Below are 12085 nucleotides of genomic sequence, written 5' to 3'. Positions count from 1 at the left end.
AAGAAATGCACTAGCAGTCATCTTCTAAGATTGTTCTAAGCAGCAAACTTTGCGCTTCTGCAGTCTTGCATGGCTGAAAAGTGTGAGCGTAACTCCCAGCTATGGCTTCAAAGGAGTGGGTCATTTAAAGCCTTCCACTTGTTTGCTTAAATGTCACTTTGAGGATGGTTTCATGTTGATGAACTTAGCAGGGTTTTGGGAGAAAGAGAATTATAAATGATTGCCACCCCTTACTGAAATATGTTTTACCTGAACTTCTACTAGGCTCGTATATTTTGCTTGAAGAGGAATCCTTTTAATTGACTGTCCACCATAAAACATTCTGGGGATATGTCATCCCTTCCCAGACTGTTCACCAGATATCTGTATTCTGTAAGGAGTGGCAGGGCAAGCCCTGGAAAGCTTGCTCCAGAAGCAGGCATTTCTCTTCATTCTTGACTATCTGTCTGTTTCAAAGTGCCTGGCTTCTCTGCTGGGATGGGTTTATTGTGTTTGGTGTAGAAGCATTATCCAAGTTTTTGGGAAACATAGGCTTTTCAGCTGCTTTACTGCTTGGTTGGGAGGCATTTGGCATTAGTACAATGGCTTTCCATCTGACTATTGCCAAAACAGAAGGCTACTTGCAATGAGTTTACTTAAATAAAGCCTCATTAAAATAACTTCCATGTCTAAGCTGATGTTTAATGTTCTTGTACTAGTAATGTTGAGCTGGTTCTCTATTCCGTTGGGAAGTTTGAAGAGTCTGGGATTCGGGATTATTCCTTTTCTCTGTCCTCTGCTTCATTATGTAATAAGCTGTGCTGGTACAGAACTTCTGTCTCAGATTACTGCAGAGGGAGGATGCCTTCATTTACCACTGCTTATGGAAGGTCATACCAGAGCTCTCGCTTGTTTCCAAGTGTAACAAAAACAAATAAACTTAGGACAACAGCCTAAGGAGCATGGATAGCTCCTCTTGAATAAGGAAGTATATGTTGTTTTTTAAATAGTTATTTTCTCAGTACTGAATAGCATGCACAGGACAGGAAGTGTGTACTTCTATCCTTTGTTGTCACCAGAGTAGCAGGAAAGTTTATCAGTTGTAATTTGTGATCAATTTCAGAAGCTACACATAGGGAGTAGTTATCTTAGTGCCCAGCTTTGTACTGGAAACTAACTCCAATTGTTTTCTGACTTGGGACAAAACCCACATTCATTTAGTGAGTCCAGATAAACATCAGATCTACCTGCAGAAAATGATGTTTTGCTCAGAACTGGAAGAATTTAACATTGCCATTTGGGCATTTTGCTGTAAACTAGATTGGGGTAGAGAGAAAATAAAAGGGAACAGAAGGGATAGAGAGGGTTTATGCTTGCATCATGTTTCACTGAAGAATTAAGAATGTTTATCTTTCAGCTACGCTAGGGTTTTTGTTACTTGATTTCTGATTCAACACGACTGACTGTATTTTGGAAACCACAATGAAGCTCTACAGTTCTGTAAATAGATTTGGTGCTGCAATGCCTTTAAGTGCTTTCAGGCTTCCGATTTTTTTACTGCTGGAACTGAAGAGTAATACAATTTGAGGAACAGGGTGAGAGAAAAGCACTCTTTATCCTCGGCATACTTTATTACAATAACTTCACAGGAATTAAAAATCTATAGCAGAAGGAAGTAGAGAGCTGCCAGATGTAAAGAGGGATGCTGCTAAGCTGCAGGATGCAGAAGTTAAACAGAGGAAAAAAAAATTATCTTCTTCTCTGTTGAGCTGTCTGCTGTGCCTTGCAGTGGAGGAAATCACCTGCAGAAATACCCTCGCTTGCAGGAGACTCCTCACAGCATGAGTGCCTCTGGCCTGCTATTCCTTCTTCCCTCTCTCTCCCTAAATTTTGGAAGGATTTACCCTTGGCCCGCTGTGCTGTCAGAGAAGATCTTGAAGGTTGGTTTATATCAACATAGTGTCAGGGCTGCAAATCTGCTTGCACTACTGCCTCTTCTTTCCATTGGTAACTGAAATGTCTCTATAAAATCTCCCAAGTGTCCTATATGGAATGTCTGCTTAAATACCTGTAGCTGTACCTTCAGCTCGTCAGAGATGACTTGTGGGTGAGACCATGCTCCTTTTGGAAAGGGTGAGCCACACGGATAGCTGAAGGATTCCCGTGTTGCCTGGCCAAGCTCAGAAGCCAGTAATGGCACTAGCAGTCACAGCTACGTCAGGCTGCTGGGATCAGACCAGGATTAATGCTTTACCGGGCTTCTCTTCAGGCATTTGTCTGACAGATGTTATCCTGTGCATTTATTTTCCATTTTTAAACCACAGCAAAGAAACGATGCACGGCTTAAGTTGGCATGTAAAGCCGTAGCTTTTGCATGGACTGTTGCCATGTACAGCAGTGTTACCTGCAAACCACAGACCTGCCTTGATGCTTTGCCTTCTCTCCCAACTCCCTTTCTCCCGTGGGCTCACCTATAGCAGCAGGCAAGACCCATGAGGGAGCTCTTCCCTTGGCAGCCCCAAGCCCTGGCACGTGGTGGCCACACAGCCGATGACCCCTCACCTCCCGCCCCGCCGAGCCCCGCCGGGGCTGCCGGGCCGTCCCCACCTGCTTTGCCCTTAACGGGCCCGGTGGTGCCGGGGGATTATTTCGGCCCCGACCGCGGGCGGTGGCAGGGGGGGCCCAGCAGACGCGCCTTATACGGCCGGGCCCGGCTCACCTGGGCCGGGGCCAGGAGCGCCTTCTTTGGGCACCGCCGGTCCGGGGCCGCGCCGGGCCCGACACCCAAATATGGGGACGGCCGGGGCCGCATTCCTGGGGGCCGGTCGAGCCGCCGCCCGCCGCGATAAAAGGCTCGTCGGCGGCCGCGGCGGCCACGAGTGACCCGGCGAAGAGCGGGAGCCTCTCTCTCTGCCCGACGCGGAGCCCGCAGCCAGCCTAGGTAAGCCCGCCCCGCCGCCCCTGCTCGCGGATGCTGCCCGGCCGTGAGGCTCAGCCCCTGCGCCCTGTGCCCCTGCAGACACAGCCGACACCATGTGCGACGAGGACGAGACCACCGCGCTCGTGTGCGACAACGGCTCCGGCCTGGTGAAGGCTGGCTTCGCCGGGGATGATGCCCCCAGGGCCGTGTTCCCCTCCATCGTGGGCCGCCCCCGCCACCAGGTACGGCGCAGTGCCCCTCCGAGCTTCCCCTCAAGCCCTGCCACAGCTGTGGCGGTGGATCCCTGCTACCTCCCAGCGCTTCCCATCCTCCTGTCCTGCCAGGAAGCCCAGTGCTCTTGCCCGTGCAGAGGTTGCTGAGCCCTCGCTTTCCTCCCCTGCAGGGTGTCATGGTGGGTATGGGTCAGAAGGACTCCTACGTAGGAGATGAAGCCCAGAGCAAGAGAGGTATCCTGACCCTGAAGTACCCCATTGAACATGGCATCATCACAAACTGGGACGACATGGAGAAGATCTGGCACCACACCTTCTACAATGAGCTGCGTGTCGCCCCAGAGGAGCACCCCACCCTGCTCACTGAGGCCCCCCTTAACCCCAAAGCCAACCGTGAAAAGATGACCCAAATCATGTTTGAGACCTTCAATGTCCCTGCCATGTATGTGGCCATCCAGGCTGTGCTGTCTCTGTATGCTTCTGGCCGTACCACTGGTGAGTGCAAAGTCCCACTGACCGCTCTTGCCTCAGCAAGGACACCCAGATCTGGTCCCCTACAGCTGACAAGTGCTCTGTCCCCCAGGGTAGGACCCTTTGTGGGCTGCATCTCTCAGGTGGCTGCTTCTTGTTTCCCCAGGTATTGTGCTGGACTCCGGTGATGGTGTGACACACAATGTCCCCATCTATGAAGGGTACGCCCTGCCCCATGCCATCATGCGCTTGGATCTGGCCGGCCGCGACCTCACTGACTACCTGATGAAGATCCTGACTGAGCGTGGCTATTCCTTTGTCACCACAGGTAAGCACTATTCCCTCCTCCAAAAAGTGCCCCCCACACTTCCAACCCTTGCACCTTCAGGGATGCTACATCCTGTCACCCCGTTGAAAGCCCCATGAGCCCTCCTTTTTGGGAGTTCACGTGTGGCTGGGGGTCTTGAATCCCAGCAGACCTATGGTGGTGGTGCAAACGTTCTGGGTTCCTCCTCTGCAATCACTGATGCATTTGCTCCCCCCGACAGCTGAACGCGAGATTGTCCGTGACATCAAGGAGAAGCTGTGCTATGTGGCGCTGGACTTTGAGAATGAGATGGCCACCGCTGCCTCTTCCTCCTCCCTGGAAAAGAGCTATGAGCTGCCTGATGGGCAGGTCATCACCATTGGCAATGAGCGTTTCCGCTGCCCAGAAACCCTCTTCCAGCCTTCCTTTATTGGTGTGTGGGACCCCCTCCCTCTCTCCACCTTTGACAGCTCTCCCTTCTCTCCCGAGTTGCTTTGCAATTAACTTGTGCCTGCCTGTTTCTCCCTCTCTACCCCCAGGTATGGAGTCTGCAGGGATCCATGAGACCACCTACAACAGCATCATGAAGTGCGATATTGACATCAGGAAGGACCTGTATGCCAACAATGTCATGTCTGGGGGTACCACCATGTACCCAGGTATTGCTGACCGCATGCAAAAGGAGATCACAGCCCTGGCCCCCAGCACAATGAAGATCAAGGTAAGGCTGGAGCACAAAGGACCCAGACATAAGACCAGCCTTCCTTTGCCCCACTGCGCACAGGTCTCGGGGCTGCGCACACCACTGTGCCTGCCACCTGCAGCAGTGGCTTGTTTACTGACCTCAGCTCTCTTGGCTTTTTCCAGATCATTGCCCCACCTGAGCGTAAGTACTCTGTCTGGATCGGTGGCTCTATCCTGGCCTCCTTGTCCACCTTCCAGCAGATGTGGATCACAAAGCAGGAATATGATGAAGCTGGCCCATCCATTGTCCACCGCAAATGCTTCTAAACATGTTTACATGATCACTTTGCCAACCACGCTCAGGATGACAACCTTCTAGGTTGCAGGTGCAGAGGGCCTGCAACAGCCATGTAACTTTCTATTTTGTAACGATTTCTGGTTACTGTTGCTGCAAAGCTCCATGTGACACAGTGTATGTAAAGTGTACATAAATTAATTTATTTTATCTCGTTTTGTTTGTTTTTAAAACCAATGCCCTGTGGAAGGAAACAAAAAACTTCAAGAAGCATTAAATCATCAGTCATTCTGTCACATCCCTAATGTGGTTGTTTGTCGTCATTTGCTTGGGTTCTTCCATCACTTGCTGACGCAGCATGAGGGCAGTGGATGGTGGGGCTGGACATCTCCAGACAGGAGCAGGACTGAGGAGGGGCAGGACCCCAGCAGACTCCTCGGTGGCACCTGGAGCAGTCTGGGGGCGGCTCCATCATACTGCTACAAGGTGGATGCCCTGATACTCTGAAAAGTGCTCCTCCTTGACCCAGGCATGAAAGGGTTACCTGGAGCCTTGGCTTGAAAAAGATTTCATTTGGCTCAGCCTGCCAAAAAAGTAGCCCTGGCAGACTCCCGAGGAAGGCAAGGCTGAGACTGAGGGCAGGTGGTGGGTGCAGGTTAAATAAAGAGCTTTCCACTCCACTTATGGGAAACCCACCTGCCATCATGTTGTCCCTGGGGGGATAAGGGCAGCCAGGGCCACTTCCTCACCCTGCCTGACACGTTTGCCCTTGCCGGCGGTCATACATGAGGGGCTGCCTGCAAAGGGACCACCCTCTCCTCTGCCCCACTAAACCACCCCTTCTGGGGATCAGATCCTTTATTTAGGAACTCCCTGGGAACCTGAAGGAAAATCCCAGGGGCTTCCTCTTGCCAAAGGCTTTTGCCTACCCTATTTGCCAATGAAGCAGAGCAGGGCGGGAGGAGGGAAAGCTGCCCCCGCCTGTCTCATTTCTCTGGGGCTCTGGGACCCCCCTTTGCTACCAGTATTCACACACACGTACATACACACCCCATGGGCTCCGCTCCCTCAGGGAGCTACCCTAAAGTGCTGCCAGACTTGGCACTTCTCCCTGGGCCAGTGTACATGTGCAGAAGCCATCAGCCTTTGGAAGAGGAGGACTCCTGGAGCAGAGGGCCTTGCCATGAAAGCAGTCCCTGAGTTTTGGGGTCTTTCCTGTGGGAGACAGCAGTGCTGGGATAAAAAAGATGATTTTCAGATAAACTTCCAGCCCAGGAAGGTTTTTTGCTATGCTGTGGCTATGCTAAGGGTGCACTTGTTTACCTGCATTGAAGTGAGACACATACATGAGTACACTTTTTTTAGTCCTATTCCAAAGTAAAAGCCTGTGGGAGGAGCTGTCCTGGTCCTTCCCTGGTATCTGGGGACAGAGAGGGCCCCAGAGCAACTCTAAGACCTCCTCAGTTCAGATTTCTCTCTGAGTGACTAGAGTTGGACTGGAAAGTAGCTGCTTCTCAAAAAAACAGTTGCTTCTCAAAAAACAAACACAAGCTTTTACTTGCCATTTGTGTGACTTGTGTAGTGGCACATACTTCATCTGACAGCTCCAGGTTGGGATTCTGGAAGGTGCTTAACTAACATTAAGTCCTCGGTACCTGAATCCCGATCTCAGGTTGAGTAACTTAAGTGGTGTTACAATTATTTGTGCTTCTGTTATTTGATTAAGAGACTGTTTCAGGAGCACAATAAGACTTAGAAGAGCAGCCTCATGGATTAGACAGCACTTGCAGACTCCACTTTTTCCACCTGCATAATTAATTTAGGGTCCTAAACCCACAACAGAAGGGGCTGATTTTTTGGGGTGGGGGAGAGTGATATCACTCTCCTCCAGCCTGATCAAAATCAATGGGAGCAGAAGATCCTTGCCCCTTCTGACTAAGACCTACATTTTGCAGTGCCAAACTTGGGTTTAGGAACTCTCATAAGCACAGCTGTGGGCAGAGGGCAGTCCTCCAGCAGCCACAGCATTGCACAGGGCACTGCCTTGTGCAGGGAGGCTGATGTTGCGTTTGGCATCTCACTGTCTGCTGTCTCTAACAGCAGCATTTTGTTGCGTACTAACCCACAGCATCAGGTACTCACGACAGCCACAGCGCCAATTTCATCCTGTTGAAGTTAAATGCCCAACAGTACATTTTTACAGCTGAAAAAAATAACTGGTTTGTTGGTTTCGCTGCTTAATCAATGAATCTCAAGCCTACCAAACAAAACCTGTTCAGGTTTTAATTTCAAACTAAAATACATTCTTTATTCTGAAATCAGCCTTTTATTTGGGCTTAGGATTTTCCTTGTGATTTTCAGCAACTGAAGACACAGATTGTTTGGAAACAAGTGAGTTGGACTTTCACATGGCTTACAAGCCCCATTATTGGGAAGGCGTTTTGGAAAATTTTGCTTGCACACAGTGGGCCAGGTTTGGTCTTTGTTGAGCAGTTCTCAATAATTTCATTACCCTCTCGGCATCTGTGACAGTGCTATTGGCAGCAGGCGAAGGATCACCAGGACCAACATCCTCTGTTTTGAAAGAGGCACAGGAATAAATGGGACCTCAGAGAAGTAAAAGGGAATAGTAGGAAGGATGCTGGACACCCACATGCTGTGGGAGGGACAGTAATGGCAGAATGGCTCTTGCCTGCACCAACAGCATTCTCTGGGACTGCTCACTCCACAGCCAGCTGTATCTGGGCCTGGACCAGTGCAGGACAACCTTCTGTAGCTTAGCTCCACAGTTGCATCCAGTGGGCAACACAAGAAACTGCCCTGGAAATACCAAACATCACCAAGGAATGGAAAAATCTGGAGAACTAAAGAGTCCTTGGGAAGACAAAAATTTTGTGAAGCTGTTTAGATGAGCTTTGGGGGCACAGTCATGACTAGGTTTTGATGTAAGCTTCCCCAAGGTCTGCAGATGCCTGGGGCATTAACACAATTATTTAAGAAGCTAAGGAACAGGGAAAACCTGGGTTCTAAGGCAAAGACTTGAGGGGGCCCCTGAGCAAAAGAACAAAGGGAATCCTGGAGAAGATGAGGGCACTGGAGCGGCTTCCTAATTTCATATTGATAGAGATTTTGTTAATGTGAAAATCTGCATTGCACAGAAAGCAAAATGTGTCCCAGGATGGGCTGCCTCCCACAAAAGTCACAGCTCTGTCCCCCATTTGGGAAAGGGAACTGGCACCCCAACATGCTTCTCTCCTTGGGTTCCAAAACTGCAAAAGCAAAAAGCACTTTGACCTGCAGAATTTATTAGTCTTGGCTTTGCTGAGAGGACCTGAACACCCTCTCAGAGCGGACACCAGTGCAGCTCCACTGTATACTCAGTTGATTGTGAATCTCCTGTGGGCATTTGGGCAGTAATATTTATTCAATGAGATTTATTTAAAAGACAAAGTAGAGGGCACTTGAAAATTATTATCACTTTTCACAGTAAACTCCTAAGCAACAAATTCTGTGGCAGTCTTTATTTCTGAAAGTGAAGCCCTTCAAACACTTATTTTATAGGAATATTTTGTGCTGGTTTTATTTCACTAATCCACAGGAAAAAAAAATACTTGAATGGAATATCACCTGTTAGAGTTCATATGTTTATTTATTTATTTTTGAACCAAACAGGTATTTTTCTATTAAAAAAATTAAAAGAGAGCTATTGAGTTGTATAAATTTCTAAGGCACAACTCCTGGGGCTATAAAATGGAGCACATGAGGGTGACTGTAACCTATTGACCAGACAATGGATAACTGCAGGCAGTGCTGGTGTGCGGGGCTCCCACACTGGACAGATGCCAATCAGGGTGGGCAGATTTAGCAACAGGACCATTCAGAGTATCCTGCAGTCTTGCATTCTTTCCCAGGAACTACTGACAGCTTTGGGGATCCTCTTCAGACCCTCTTGGCCAGAACAGATTTTGAAGGGACCAAAAAGCACTGGCTTCAGGCTTTGGGAATTAGTTGTATTTGCAGCTGGCAAATGCTCTCTTTTTTCATTTGTTCGGGATCTGAAAAATAAAGCAGCTTCTGATTTCTATGCAGCAAGGAAAGCTGGAGCATTGCTGGCTCCCACCAGGGATGTGCACTGTGTGTGATGGAGATGAGCAGATGTTGGAGAAACCTTTTATTGCCAAGAGTGTCTCTCTCTTCCTCCTTCCTGTCTGCCTTGAAACTACACTGCCCTGTGCAGAACTGGGACCAGCAGTGTGCAAATTTCCAGCACTGTGGTGACCCTGGGCAGCTTACGCTCTGTGATTGCAGGGACCGCAGCCAAACCCTGTCTTTCCTCAGCTGCTCAAGGCCACTCTCTGAAACTAAAGCGTGCAGCTTGGAAGCAGCTCTGGTTGTTGATGTTCAAGGAGTGCCACAGGCAGCCCGGGAATGAGCCTCTGTGTAACCCCACCTCAGGGAGCCGTGTATATATAGATCCCTGGAAGCAGTTTTCTTCCTTGGCACATCACTCCCACCCATAACACCTTCCAAACAAACACTCCCTGCTCCGCTGTGCCCTCACTGCTTGGTTCCAGCAGCTTCTCTCTCTTCCAGGGCAAACAAGGCTTTAAAGCTGAGAAATCTCATTGCTGGACAGAAAAGGGGGAGGATTGCCTTATAAAAGGGCTCTCACGTACTCAGAGACGAGCAGCCCAAAGTCAATGTCAGCAGGCATCAGCCCTTGACCCTGGCTCATGAAGGCATGAGGACCTAAGTAAACAGAAGTGCTATGAGTAGGGCTTCTGGTACAGGTGTGTAAGGAGACCTCTGTATGGATGCAGCTCTGTCCTTTCCCAGAAGAGCTGTCCTGGTGCCTGGTGCATGCAGGCTTGGACAAGGGTGCTCCCACAAGCAGGTCTGTGGTGGTTACAGGAGAGTGACCCTTCATCTCACACCTATTGGTTCCTCAAATCCCACAGAAACAGACATCACCTAAATAAAGTGAGTTTACATTGCCATTAGTGGTGGCCAGTGCATAGCTCGGGTTGCTGGTGTTGTGTTGGGTAGGTCAGTACTGGGAAGGGGCACTCGGAGAGTGAAGAAAGGGCTGGTTGCGGGAGTGGTGTAAGAGCCACAGCTCTGCCAGCCACGCTGAGGGAGCACACAATGACAGAACAGTTCTGCCCTTTCCAGAGCTCCTTGTGGCTGCAGGGAGAAGGCTACCTGCCAAGGGGAAGATGGAGGACCATGCAAGTGGGAGGAGGTCTGAAGCAGATCAACCCAAAAGAACACAATAAGGTTTCCCAGGTAACTGTATCTGCTTCTGTAAGGCTTTAAATTCTCTTTAGCAAAAATAATCACAACAAAATGGTTAAAATAATAGACGCATAAGGTCTAAACTGGCTTGAGTTTGCTAGCATTGAACAATGCTGTCACTGGGCTATCTGCACAGCCAAAGGGCACAGTGGGGAGCTCTGCCTGCTTTGCACTACATTCCATGAAAAATAAGTGAGGTCCAGGTGCTAAGGCCATCCACTTTCTTGCCACAAGTTATTGCGGAGTGATGTGTGGGGATAGAGACACTGTTCAAAGGCTGTAGAACAGGGTATTTCGTCCATAAGGATTGCTTGTTCTGGAAACTCTTACCCTTCCCAGCTCTCAAAAAAAAGATCAGCAGAGAGCTACCAGAACTCCCTAACCCAAACAATTTTGAAGTAGTGATGGTGTTATTCCTACCTAATCCCAGCAGCACTCCTATAGGTGACAGGCCATGTTTCTGTGAATGCAGGATCTGAGCACTTTACACTCGGAGGTTGGTTTTCTTTCTCTTTTCTTCTTTTCTATACCAAGTCCATCATGGTTTTCCTCTGTGACCATGAGCAAGTCAACATTCACGGCTCTGTTTGTTGCCAGCTAAGTGGCTTTTCTATTTTCCATCTCAAAGGAAGATAAAGAGGAATAGCTAATGCTCTCGAAGGGTTTTGAGATGTTGTCATAGAAGGTGTTTGGGGAATGTGAAATACTTGTGAACCTAAATTTAGCTCTGAAAGGCATGCAGCCCGGTTTCCTGGCACAAATAACAGAGAAAGTCTTGAAATCTGAATGTTTTCCAGTTGTGGCCACAAGCTGGAGGCTGCAGTAGCCACTGGCTGTGCCAGGAATCTACGGCTGCGGTTCCAGTGAGTCCTTTGCCTTGCTGAGAGCTCAGACCTCCCAATTCCTCCCAGACTGGTCCCACCAGCAATCAAAAACACCAGCAGTTTTTGTTCTTGCTCTGGCTATGACGCCTCCATATTTGGCCTGCAAGAGCCCTGTGGGATAATAGTATCCCTCAAGTCTAATAGAAGGGCAAATTTAGGAGAACTACAGTGTTCTAACCAGTCAGCTGAGGGAGAATATAAGAAATCTGCCTTGGGATAAATGTTTTAGGAGAAATATGGCAACGTTTCTGAGACTTATTCCCTCCTTCCTTAATTTCTTTTAGCCCACTGAAGCCAGCCCATCCCGGCTGAGACTGCATGGTTAAGGGGTCATGATGCCCCTGTTCACATGTGATGGGTTAAATGCCAGTGGGTTAATAAAGAAGATTGGTTCTACTTCAACAGCAAAATTAAGTATAATTTGGAGCTAAATTTCAAAGTCAACTTTAAAAGGGTATAATTTAGTCTTTGAGGTGCTTAGGCTGTGCTGACACCTTGTTTTATTATTTTTAGTGCCTGCTGCACATATTCCTCTGTGGAGAAAAAAAGCGTTTGACAAAAAAGTTGATGTAACTCCTGTCACATAGTCTTGATCAGAATCCAGAAACCAGGTATAGCTCTGCCCAAACTGGAGGTGCTTGGTTTCTTCACTGGCTGCAGCAGGACTGTGGGCAGCCCAGAAAGTGCACCTGCTGAACGTGCATCATAGTTTAAAAATAAAAAGGGGAGAGAAAAGAATAACATGGAAAATATTGCTAGGTCAGCAGATGGAAGGGGGAGGAGGGCTCGTGCCTGGGCAGGGGGGTTTGGGGAAGGGTAGGACAAATACTGGGACAGAGGCATAGCCACGTAATGAGAAGACGTATGGGATGTTCTGCAGTGCAGGAGTAATGGAGAAGGCTCCCAGGGTACTGCAGTGACATTACACTCAGTATTAGTTTGTACTACTTGTGCAGGTTAGATTGGGTCTATTTTGGCATTGCAGCAAGGTTTCAGCCCATGTACCCAGCCTCAGAT

General features: G+C 48.8%; 1 protein-coding gene across 1 annotated transcript; it reads left to right on the top strand.

Moving 5' to 3' along the window:
• The first annotated feature begins 3012 nt into the window (after positions 1-3012).
• On the top strand, positions 3013-5194 carry ACTA1 (actin, alpha 1, skeletal muscle). The gene is made up of 6 exons (XM_027685571.1): positions 3013-3141; positions 3303-3627; positions 3770-3931; positions 4152-4343; positions 4450-4631; positions 4778-5194. The coding sequence occupies exons 1-6, from the start codon at positions 3013-3015 to the stop codon at positions 4919-4921; spliced, it is 1134 nt and encodes a 377-aa protein (XP_027541372.1). The 3' UTR covers positions 4922-5194.
• Positions 5195-12085: the final 6891 nt, after the last annotated feature.

This window comes from Neopelma chrysocephalum, unplaced genomic scaffold (genome assembly GCF_003984885.1).
Source record: "Neopelma chrysocephalum unplaced genomic scaffold, ASM398488v2 Primary Assembly neopelma1_23, whole genome shotgun sequence".
Classification (NCBI taxonomy): Eukaryota; Metazoa; Chordata; class Aves; order Passeriformes; family Pipridae; genus Neopelma; species Neopelma chrysocephalum.
Note: the sequence above shows the minus strand (reverse complement) of the source record. Positions and strands in the feature narration are given on the sequence as shown.

Excerpts from the sequence above, each read along its gene's own strand:
- ACTA1 (XM_027685571.1), top strand. The coding sequence starts at position 3,013 with ATGTGCGACGAGGACGAGACCACCGCGCTCGTGTGCGACAACGGCTCC. Across the intron at positions 3,628-3,769 it reads TGCTTCTGGCCGTACCACTG|GTATTGTGCTGGACTCCGGT; the intron begins GTGAGTGCAAAG and ends TTGTTTCCCCAG. Across the intron at positions 3,932-4,151 it reads CTATTCCTTTGTCACCACAG|CTGAACGCGAGATTGTCCGT; the intron begins GTAAGCACTATT and ends TCCCCCCGACAG.